General features: G+C 28.4%; 1 protein-coding gene across 1 annotated transcript; it reads right to left on the reverse strand.

Moving 5' to 3' along the window:
• Positions 1 to 11085: 11085 nt before the first annotated feature.
• On the reverse strand, positions 11086 to 11550 carry LOC131653335 (uncharacterized). The gene is made up of 2 exons (XM_058923449.1): positions 11407 to 11550; positions 11086 to 11331 (listed from the first exon to the last, which is right to left on the reverse strand). Exons 1-2 carry the CDS (start codon positions 11548 to 11550, stop codon positions 11086 to 11088), a joined length of 390 nt encoding a protein of 129 aa, XP_058779432.1.
• Positions 11551 to 12400: the final 850 nt, after the last annotated feature.

Here is a 12400-nt window from a genome sequence, read left to right on the forward strand (position 1 = left end):
TAACTTCTTATCCATAATAATGCAAGCATTACGGTAGATTTGAACGTGATTTTAAAGAATGGTTTGTTGAAATAATGAAGCAGCACACCTATTTTCTTGATATGGAAATAATTGGTATATTATTGCAAATTTTAATAAATAAATTTCATTGATTAATTGATTTTATCTTTGAGTGATATTTATGTTAAATCTTAGTAGCTATAAAAATTATAGATATTATAATATATAAATAACATAATATTGTATATTAATTCATATAACTAAAGAATATTTTAGTTAGGTCAAATTAAAAAAATTAAGTTTATCAATATATATATATATATATATATATATATATATATATATATATATATATATTTATATATAATTTATAAAGTTAGTTTTATAAAATATTATTGATATTTATTTATTCTAAGGTCGAACAAAAAAAAATAAATATAGAATATGATAAAATATTACAAATTCAAAACATATACATAATTTTGAAATGTATAAGAAAATAGAATCAAAGAATAAAGAAAAAAACAGTATATTTTTTTAGGTAAATAAAGAGTTTAGAATGAAAAGACATAAATCATTTACTTATAAAAAAGTTAAATATCATAATTATCTTTAGTAATCATTGATCGATTGATTGCAACTTTTAATTTATGATTTAATGTATGTGATTGCAACTTTTGATTTCTTATTCTTTTAGTACTTACCATATGTATATTTAAATTATTAGATTTGAGAAAATATTGTACTTTTATATCTTACAAAATTATATTGTTTTTACAATATTGTATGATTTACCTAAAAATAATATAATTTTGAGTAAATATTGTACTTTTGTATGATTTACCTAAAATTATCTAACTTTGTAAGATATAAAAACCTTTTTAACGACCCATACCTTAAAATCAGTACGTTGGAAATAATTTAATTGATATAGAAACAATACATTAAAATCATATCAATTACTTACCAATATCTTAATTGGTATAAAATAAATACGTTACAAATATATTTAGTACTCCAATTATATTGATGTTGTATCACCAAAAATTGAGTGAATCATATTATCATTAAAAATTAATAAATATAATTTATCTCACTTGATTTCCTTCAAAATTATTTAATAGAAACTTTCCAAAATAATGAATTTATCAACATAATTTTGAAACCAAATTTCATATGGTTAGAAGATTTTTAACCTCTCATTTAACAAAAGGATAAATATTATTAGATACATATTTTAATAAAATGTTTTAGGCATATCATTGCTTTTATATATTGTATGGAGTTTTTTGATAAAAAATTCATAGATATTATTATAAAAATAAAGTATATTTTCAAAATATTTAAAATACAACATGTGCCATCGTCATTCTCTGTATAGAAAAACTAACTACTATTTTCTATTTTCACTTTAATAAGATATCTTACTAATACTACTAAATTATTTAAAATATAAAATATGAAAGTTATATATATAAATGAAATTTTTTAGAGATTATTAAATAAAATAAATATATTAGATCTATTGACTTTTTTTTAAAAAAATATTTAAAAATAACTATGGGTGTTAATAAGCATAAATAATCGAATGAAACATAAGTATTGTATGAATAAATAGTAATAGAATGAAACATAAGTAATGTATGAATAAGTAGTAATAGAATGAAACATAAGTAATATATGAATAAATAATATCAAAATTGTATAATATTTTTTATTAATCATACAATTTGTTTGTCATTTATAAAATTTAAAATTTAATTGAACAAGTTCATCAATAATCAATATATATATTTATCTATATATAATATAATATAATTGAAATATTACCATTAAAACTTTAATGGGTCAATTCTATCCAAATACAAAATAATATATTACGGATACACACGGGTAATTATATGGTACGCACATATGGTACTGATATTAACACATTTAATTAAATGTAATAACGAGAATAAGTTTACAATTGATTTAAATAGTTGGCTTAATTGCAACTTTGGTCCCCCTATTTTGTCTTTTTCTCGATTTTAGTCCCCCCATTTTTAAAACCACGATTTTGGTCCCCTTTTTGAGTTTTCTAATGAAAAAGAGACAGGAATAGGGACTAATTTTGCAGAAAAAAACAAAATAGAGGGATGAAAATTGCACAGAAAACTTAAAAAAGGGACTAAAATAGTGATTTTTAAAATAGAGGGATCAAAATCAAGAAAAAGACAAAATAGGAGGATTAAAGTTGCAATTAAGCATAAATAGTTTTATAAATAATTCCAAAACAAAAATATTTATATATAGGAATAATTAACTATTGATTCAAATATTTTATATATGGAATAATATATTTGATTTGTAAATTGAGTTTAATCAATTATATTAAATATTTATTATTAATTGTATTATATAATTTGATAGAATATTTCTTCATTATAATTTGTCAATTTAAGATTTTTGTTATTATAAAAAAATTTAATTATCATCAAATATTTTTAAACAATGTTAAAATTAATTTATTTTTGTTTCAAAAATATCATCAAAATATTGAATATTAATAGAAACATGAAGTTACTGATAAAAAAATTGAATATTAACGGGAACATGTAGTTATTAATCAAAATATTGAATATTAATAGAATTTTTTTTAATATTAATGGGTACATGAAGTTACTAATCAAAATATTGAATATTAAAGATAATATTAAATTACTGATCAAAATATTAAATGTATTGAATATTAACGGAAACATGAAGTTACTGATAAAAAATGGCATGTTAACGAGAGCATAAAGTTACTGATCAAAATATTGAATATTAACGAGAACACGAAGTTATTGATCAAACTATTGAATATTAACGGGAAAACAAAGTTATTGATCAAACTATATTGAATATTAACGGGAACATGAAGTTATTAATCAAAATATTGAATATTAACGAGAACATGAAGTTAGTAATCAAAATATTGAATATTAACGTGAGTATTAAATTACAGAGCAAAGTATATAATATTGACGAGAACATGGAGTTACTGCTAAAAATATTGAATAATAACGGAAACATGGCGTTATTAATCAAACTATTGAATATTAACAGGAACAAATTTGAAACATTAACAGAAACACGAAGTTAGTGATCAAAATAATGAATATTAATGGGAACTTGAAGTTATTGATCAAAATATTGAATTTTAACGGGAACATGAAGTTACTGAATAAAATATTGAATATCAACGAGAACACGAAGTTACTGATCAAAATATTAAATATTAAGGGGAACATGAAGTTACTGGTCAAAATATTGAATATTAATGGGAAATAAAGTTTATTGATCAAAATATTGAATATTAGTGGGAACACGGAGTTACTGATCAAAATATTGAATATTAACGGGAGCACGGAGTTATTGATTAAAATATTAAATATTAACGGGAGCACAAAGTTAATGATCAAAATTTTGAATATTATCGAAAATATTAAGTTACTATCCAAATTTTAAAAATTAACAGGAACAAATTTTGAATATTAACGGGAACACAAAGTTACTAATCAAAATAATAAATGTTGACGGGAACACGGAGTTATTGAAAAAATATTGAATATTAACAGGAACATTAAGTTACTGATAATTTTTTTGAATATTATCGGAAGCGGATTTGGAATATTAACGGGAACACGAACTTATTGATCAAAATAATGAATATTAACGGGAACAAGGAGTTACTGATCAAAATAATGAATATTAACAAGAACATGAAGTTACTGATCAAAATTTTGAAAATTAACGAGAAGAAATTTGAAATATTAACGGGAATACGAAGTTACTTATCAAAATAATGAATATTAACAGGAACATGAAGTAACTGGTCAAAGTATTTTTCTATTAATTATGCATTTTGAATGAATCATTATTATAAATGGAGTTTGTAGTGGTTTCTCATTGGCCTACAAGACAGAGGTGATAGTTTGAGATTGGGCTGATAGTTTGTAGTTATAATTGAGCCAAAATAATTAATTTTCTCCTTAGCTAGCAAAAAATAATCGATTCTCCTTAGCTGATAGTTTGAGATTGGGCTAATAGTTATCACTAATTGAATTATATAATTTGATTCAATATTTCTTCATTATAATTCATGAATTTGCGATTTTAAAACTTTTCCTTCATTATAATTTGTTAAATAAAATATTACTATTTTTATAACTTTTTCAATTTTACCCAAAACTTAATCTTTTACTAATATCTTTTATTTTTCTCAATCACAATGCGCGAAAACGACGGGTACCCGTGCGAACGCACGGGTAAGACACTAGTTCGTATATATTGTTTATTAAGATGTTTCCACTACACATTAGTAAGAGAAATGTTCAATATTATCTTTTATTTAATTTCAAATAAAATAAAATAAGATGATATTTTAATATTATCTTTGTAATTATTAATATTATAGTTTATAGTTTGTTTGATGTTTTTTTTATTTTTAAAAGAGTGATAGAATATTATCATTTGTTAAAAACAAAAGTCTTTTATTGTTATACTTATAGTTTTAGAAAAAGTAAAATTATATCATAAATTGAATATTTTGATATAAAAAAAAAAGGAGAGATAAAGGGAAACTTTAAAAAAAAATCCATAATATATATATATATATATATATATATATATATATATATATATATATATATATATATATATATATATATATATATATAATTTTGGACTGGCCCGAATATTTCAATTGGCCCAACCCACTCTTTGACAAAGGCGGCCCAATGAGAATTGACCCAACTCACCAAAGCCACAAGGGTATGCCGTTTTTCCCACATTTCGAGCACAACTGGAGATTAGCCGAGCACGCTGAGATCCCGCCCAAGCCCTAGTCAAAGGTCCCCTATATTTTGGGCCAGAAATCACGCCCAAGCCCACAAAGATAGGAGACCCATTCTGCTCCATGGAAACACTTATAAATAGCCCTCTATCCCTAGATGGCAAGGTAATCCAAATTTTCACCCAAGCTCTCATACTTTATGTTGTACCTTGTTGTTTTCTTACTCACTTCGTCATCGGAGGGCCTTGCAGGTACAACCCCTTTTTTCTCAACCATCACTGAAGATCAAACTAATGGTTGCTGGCCACCTGTTCTGTTCGTAGCGAACACATACACACACATACACACACACACACACACACACACACATACACACACACACACACACACACACACACACACACACACACACATATATATATATATATATATATATATATATATATATATATATATATATATATTTATATATATATAAGGAGGGATATTTTTACTCTAAGATTAAGTTACCAAGACTTACTCCACATCTTAACCATTAATTCTTCACAATCTAATGATTAAAATTAATGAGTATTATTTTCTCTCTCCATATTTAATTGCTTATTATTCTTAGCCATTAGATTGAGCATAATTAATGGTCAATATGTGGAGTAAGTCTTGATAACTTACTCTTGGAGTAAGAATATCTCTCCGATCTCTCTCTCTCTCTCTCTCTCTCTCTCTCTATATATATATATATATATATATATATATATATATATATATATATATATATATATATATATATATATATATATATATATATATATATATATATATATATCCTATGAGAATGCATTTTATACGTGAGAATGAAAAAAATACTTATCAATATTTTGATCAAGAATGGATGGTTGAGTAGATTGAGAACGCATATGTGAATCAATCTACTCAATTATTTCTCAATTAATATGAAATGATTGAGTAGATTGAATCATATATAAATCTTTTTAATCATAACCATCTATTTTTTATCAAAAGGTTGATAAGTATTCTTATCATTCTCACGTATAAAATGCTCTCTCTCTCCCTCTCCCCTCTCTCTCTCTCTCTCTCTCTCTCTCTCTCTCTCTCTCTCTCTCTCTCTCTCTATATATATATATATATATATATATATATATATATATATATATATATATATATATATATATATAGGGCGTATCATATGAGAATGCCATATTTATATGAGAATGTGAGAATGAATATGAACCATTGGATTTTAAAATAAACGGTGGAGATTATGGGTGAATCTTTTTTTCTCTCTCCTACATATATATATATATATATATATATATATATATATATATATATATATATATATATATATATATATATATATATATATATATATATATATATATATATATATATAGGAGAGATAATATTTACTCCAAGAGTAAGTTATCAACACTTATTCCTCATATTGATCATTAATTCTTCTCAATTTAATGGTTAAAATTAACGAGTAATATATATATATATATATATATATATATATATATATATATATATATATATATATATATATATATATATATATATATAGGAGAGATAATATTTACTCCAAGAGTAAGTTATCAACACTTATTCCTCATATTGATCATTAATTCTTCTCAATTTAATGGTTAAAATTAACGAGTAATTAAATGTCGAGAGAGAAAACTAATACTCATTAATTTTAACCATTAGATTGAGAAGAATAAATGGTCAAGATGGGGAGTAAGTATTGATAACTTACTCTTTGAGTAAATATATCCCTCCTCGTATATATATATATATATATATATATAAAAGGCCGGGTTAATTTTTTGGAGGTCTTGTGTAGATTAGTCATGGTTCAATCATGACAAAATAATTAGAGACCCTATTTAACTTTATTTTAATAGTGGCAAAGATTTATGAGGTCCTATTTAACCATTAAAATTTTGAGGCCCTGCGGTAGTCCGCATTATTCGTCCTCAAAAATGGCCATGTATATATAAGGAGGGATCAAATTACACCGAAAGAGTTACACCACGAGTTACACTCGCTCAATAACTTCATTTCGAATAAATGTTTTTTAAAATCAACTATTAAATTGAAACATAGTATCTTATAGATCATACTTATAAAGTTTGAGATTAATCTATAATGATTTATTATGTCAATGAATTACATCAAAATTAATATTATATAAAAGTTCATTTTGACGTTAAACTTTGGAAATCCACTAGTTCACTGGTCTGACCAGTGAACGGGCCAAGTCACACTGTGGATCAATTACAACTTTGGTTCAATCATTTTACCGGAACGCTCTACCCTCTGGTTCTTGCTCTAACCAATCTGATCGATCGCAGCGATCCGGGTTTTAAAACATACAACAAAGTATAATAGTTTTAATTAGGAATAATATACATTTACCCCCTGCCATGTAGGCGAGATTCGGGTTACCCCCTATTAATATTTTTTTTTTTGGACTACCCCCTTGAAATATGAAAAGTTCTATGATTTACCCCCCTAGGACCCCCTGTAAACTTGTTTTTTTATTTACCCTTTGGTTTTTCACTGTTTTTTACACGCTTAGGGGGTACCCTAAAAATACAGGAGGTAATCCAAAAAAAATATTAATAGGGAGTAACCCGAATCTCGCCTATATGACAGGGGGTAAATATATATTATCTCTTTTAAATATTATATAATATTTGGTTATTTAAATTTTTTTAATTCAACAATAATACATATTTACATAATAATTTTTATTTTTTTAAATAAAAATTCATTTGTAAAATTATTTTCAATTTAAAAAATACTTATAGATTGATAGGTTAAATTTTAAATTTAACCTATAGTATTTAAATATAATTTACCCACATATTAGATTAATTAATTATTTGATTGAATTTTGTGTCCGAATGAACTGTGATAGAGTATATTTTAAAAACTCTAGATATATACTTCAATGGTCGTCTCTTCAAATTGTTTTTTATTTTTTTATTTGGCTTAAATGCACTTTTGGTCCCCCTATTTTGAGTTTCTTAAAGTTTCAACCCCCCCATTTTAAAAGCCAGCTTTCAAATCCCTGAACTTTACATAACTTGGGATTTTTGTAGTCCCTCTCCACATGGCTGTTCATTTAATGACATGGCAATGTATTTTATCTTCCACGTCAGATTCTGTAAATTATGTTATTTCTAATTCATTTTTAAATAATCAAAACAATTAAATCATTTTGTAAAATCATTTTTAACATTAATTATTTATTTGGTCGATGCATTTTATAAACTCAATTATCAGAACCCTAATTCCTAAATTAGTCAATCTTCAGGAACCAAGGTTGGTAAGAGTGCTATTGCGAGAGAAGTGAAGAACAAGCGAAGGTCGTGAAGAAGGCGAAGGTCGTGAAGAACGCTCCAAAAGATGACAAACCCACAAGTGAAATGTTGTTTCAGGTATGTTTTCTTGTCTGTTTTGTGTCGTTGTCGTTTGTGGTCCACCTCCATTTTTTTTGTGTTTCTTCGTGGACCATTTGTGTTAAACGATGTCAGTGTGTGGACCACCATGTTTCTTTGTTGGATTGCTGTCTTAGGGTTAGTTTAATAATAACATATTATAATATTGTAAATTTCAGGCCAAGTCAGGATACAAAAGTTAGGATAAGACTCCACCATAGGGGTAGATTTGTAACTGAACCTGTTAAACTGTATGTTGGTGGTGAGATCACTGAGATGCAATGGAAGTGGGATGTTGACTATATGTCATCCATGGATTTGGTAGAACTGATTAAGACTGAAGGTTATGTAGACATAAGTAGTATCTGGTACAGGAACCCCAAGTTTAGCTTTGCTCGTGGTCTTAGGCCTTTAAACACTGACAAGGATGTGATACAGTTTGGGCAAGATGTTGAAGGATACGAGGAAGTAGATGTCTATGTTGACCATAAAGTGGCTGACCCACCTGAATTTGTGGATCCAAGTGAAGTAGACAAAGTCATGGATGATGATGTAGAAATTAATGAGGTGAATGTGCCTAATGCTGAACCAGTTGTCAATGAACATGTGGATGAACCTATTTTGAATGAGTCAGGTGAGGGTGAACCTGTTGTGAATGAGTCAGCTGAGGGTGATTCTGGTTTGAATGAACCTGTTATGAATGATGCAACTGAGGATGAACCTGTTGTGAATGATGCAGCTGAGGATGAACATGGTTGTGAAGATGACTTCAGCCAAGATAGTAACTTTTGTGAGGATAGTGAAGAGTGTGATGAGATGGATTGGACATCAGTGCTACCCCCTGAGACATTAGGTGAAACTTGTAGTGGAGCCAAATTGCCACATGAAGCTATAGATGAAGAAGATGAGGAACATTTATATACACCCCCTGGCAGTGATAATGAAGAAGATGCAGAAAAATTTCCAACTTACAAGAGTGGTGAAGGATGTGATTTCAAACTAGGGATGATGTTTACAAACAAAGAGCAAATAAGGGATGCAATCAAAGAGTATGGAATGGAAAACCAGAAGAATGTGTTCATTAGGAAGAATGATGCTAGGAGGATTGTTGTTAAGTGTATGGCTGGTTGTAAATTTTATCTGAGGTTCAGTAAGAGGAATGGCCAGCAACTTTGGCAAATTGTGAGCTATATTAGTGAGCATACATGTTACAGGACTGCAGACAATAGGAATGCAAAAACACAATGGCTTGCTATAAGGTTTGCACATGTGCTAAGGCATAGTCCATATATGAAGCCAGCTGGACTTGTGGCTGAAGCACTTCATAGATGGGGATGCAAGATTTCAGCAGACCAAGCATATAGGGCAAAAAGAAGGGCATTAGATCTAATTCAAGGTGCTGGCTTTGATCAATTTAGTCACCTAAGAAGTTATGCAGAGGAGTTGTTGAAGTCTAATCCCAATAGCACTATTGTTATAAAGTGTGCAGATAACAATGGAAGTCCTGCATTTGAAAGAATATATATATGTCTAAATGCATGTAAATCAGGAACTTATGTCTCCAACTATTACAGGTTTGCTGCAAATTGTTAAAACATTTTAAATTTTGTTAGTTGTTGTAAATTGTTAAACATCATCCTGGTTTGACACAGTTTGTGTTTTTTTCAGCAAGGTAACTTTTGAGAAGACATATGCTAATATTGTCTTTCCTACAAATGGGCCACAACTCTGGAATAGTGTTGACCATGTGGTCATTAGTCCTCCTGTCATGAGAAGAGCAATTGGACGGCCAAAAAAGATGAGAAACAAGGCAGCTGATGAGCCAAAGAATCCTCATGTGCTTTCAAGAAAATTTGCAACAGTGACTTGCAAGAAGTGTGGACAAACTGGACACAACAAGAGAACATGTAAGGGTAAGAGAGCGGCTGATAGGACAATACCAAAAGGAGGAAACAAGTCTAAGAAGGCAAAGACTACAACTTCAACAAAGAAGACAAAGACTACAAAGAAGGGCAAGGAAACCCAAGTTGAAATTGGACAGGGATCCCAAGCACCACCAGCTACCCAAGACTGATGAAATTAGGAATGATTGCTTTTTTTTTTGGAATTAGACATATTTATGGTCTAATATATTTTGGATGTAATGATATGAAATTATTAGGAATTGCTAAATGTTTTGGAACATGCAATGTCTCTGGTCTAACATATTTCTGGTTTAATTTCTTGTGTATGGTAATGTTATGAACAAGTATTATGTACTCAAGTTCTGCGGGTAGTGTTATGAACAAGAAGTATGTACTCAAGTTCTGTTGGTAATGTTATGTACTCCTGTTGTGTTACTGATTTATATTCAAGTTAATGTTATTGTCTTGTGAGCAAATGGAAAACAAGTTAAACAATGTGTGTTACTGGTTTATAAACAAGATACAACTTTATAACTCTTATTACAAGTTAATGTATTATAAGTCATGTATTATTTGATGAACAAATTAGAAACATGTCATTGGATAACAAAGTGAGCAAATGGAAAACAAGTTAAACAAGTTGTGTTCCTGGTTATAAACAAGATACAGGTTTATAAGTCTTATTACAAGTTAATGTATTATAAGTCATGTATTTAAATAGGAAAACAAATTGAGCAAATGGAAAACATCTTCATTTAAATAGTTACTGATAATGATCCTTACAACATGTGCAGCATTTGCACCACCATGAACATAAACCTTTACTAAACAACATGAACATAAACACACCTAGACAAGACTCAATCTAAACAAACACTGAATCTAAGGTAATTCCTCATTTCATTATAATTGCAGCCACTAGTGTCACAAACATAATTATGGTTATAGACCAATTAAACTTCAACTGTTTCTTCAACATTTTCATCTTCATCCTCATTTCTTCTTCTTTTGCGATAGAATCTTTAGACCTCTGCTTCTCATCATTCAAATTCTTCAGTAACGAAGAGATCACTTCCTTTGACCTAGGGTTCATTTCCTCATCCAACCAGACAAAATTACTGCACTTTTTGAAACCTTGAATCTGCATCAATGGAGATGAAAGAAACTTTCAGAACATGAAATCAAGTGTCAGCATTATAAATTAATGAGGTCATACCTTGTACATCCCACATCCGTAGAAGCGACGCCCTGGGTTGGAATCAGTCCATGCCGTCATTAACGGAGCATCGAGGCCGCAATGGCATTCGTTCCTAAACGCACGGTTCCTGAAGCTACCATTAGAAACTGATTTCTGGGACATCTTGCAGAAGTAACAAGTTAGCGACGAAGATGCAATACTGAAGATGAAGGTCGCAGCAGCTACAGTTGTTGAAGATGAAGATGCAATTTTGAGAAATTTAGGAATTAGGGTTCTGAAAAATTGTGTTTATAAAGTGCAGAGATTTAATTGATTTTACAAAATGATTTAATTGTTTTGATTATTTAAAAATGAATTAGAAATAACATAATTTACAGAATCTGACGTGGAAGATAAAATACATTGCCATGTCATTAAATGAACAGCCATGTGGAGGGGGACTACAAAAATCCCAAGTTATGTAAAGTTCAGGGATTTGAAAGCTGGCTTTTAAAATGGGGGGGTTGAAACTTTAAGAAACTCAAAATAGGGGGACCAAAAGTGCATTTAAGCCTTTTTATTTTTTAACATAATAATATTTTTAATTATTCTTCAATACAATGCTATGCTACAATTTGTATATGTAATTATCAATTCAATACACCAAAATAAGGAAAATTCTTAGGTGGACACATACCTAAGAAATTATTTTACACACAACCAATCACATAATTTAATTAATTAAAAAAACAAATACTGATTTTTCTCTCTCATTCATAATCTCAACCACCCCATGAATCCAATTAAAAACAAAATTAAAATTAAAATAAATTAAAAAAAGACTCTTTCTTATTGGTTGTGCCTAAGAATATGGATTTAGGATCGTGTCCAGGTAAGAATTGCTCCCAAAATAAATCCTTCGCAACATTATATTTTCTCAAAATAAAAAATAAAAAAAAATACATTGCGAGGGATCGAAAAGTCCGGGACCGGATGGGTTCTCTTTCATGTTTATTAAGAAGTGTTGGGATAT

The sequence above is a fragment of the Vicia villosa genome, linkage group LG1, assembly GCF_029867415.1.
Source record: "Vicia villosa cultivar HV-30 ecotype Madison, WI linkage group LG1, Vvil1.0, whole genome shotgun sequence".
NCBI classification, from domain to species: domain Eukaryota; kingdom Viridiplantae; phylum Streptophyta; class Magnoliopsida; order Fabales; family Fabaceae; genus Vicia; species Vicia villosa.

What these genes read in the sequence shown, in the direction of transcription:
- LOC131653335 (XM_058923449.1), bottom strand. Translation starts at nt 11,550, where the DNA reads ATGTCCCAGAAATCAGTTTCTAATGGTAGCTTCAGGAACCGTGCGTTT. An exon ending in ACGGATGTGGGATGTACAAG is followed by an intron (nt 11,332 to 11,406) that starts GTATGACCTCAT and finishes CCATTGATGCAG; the next exon opens with ATTCAAGGTTTCAAAAAGTG.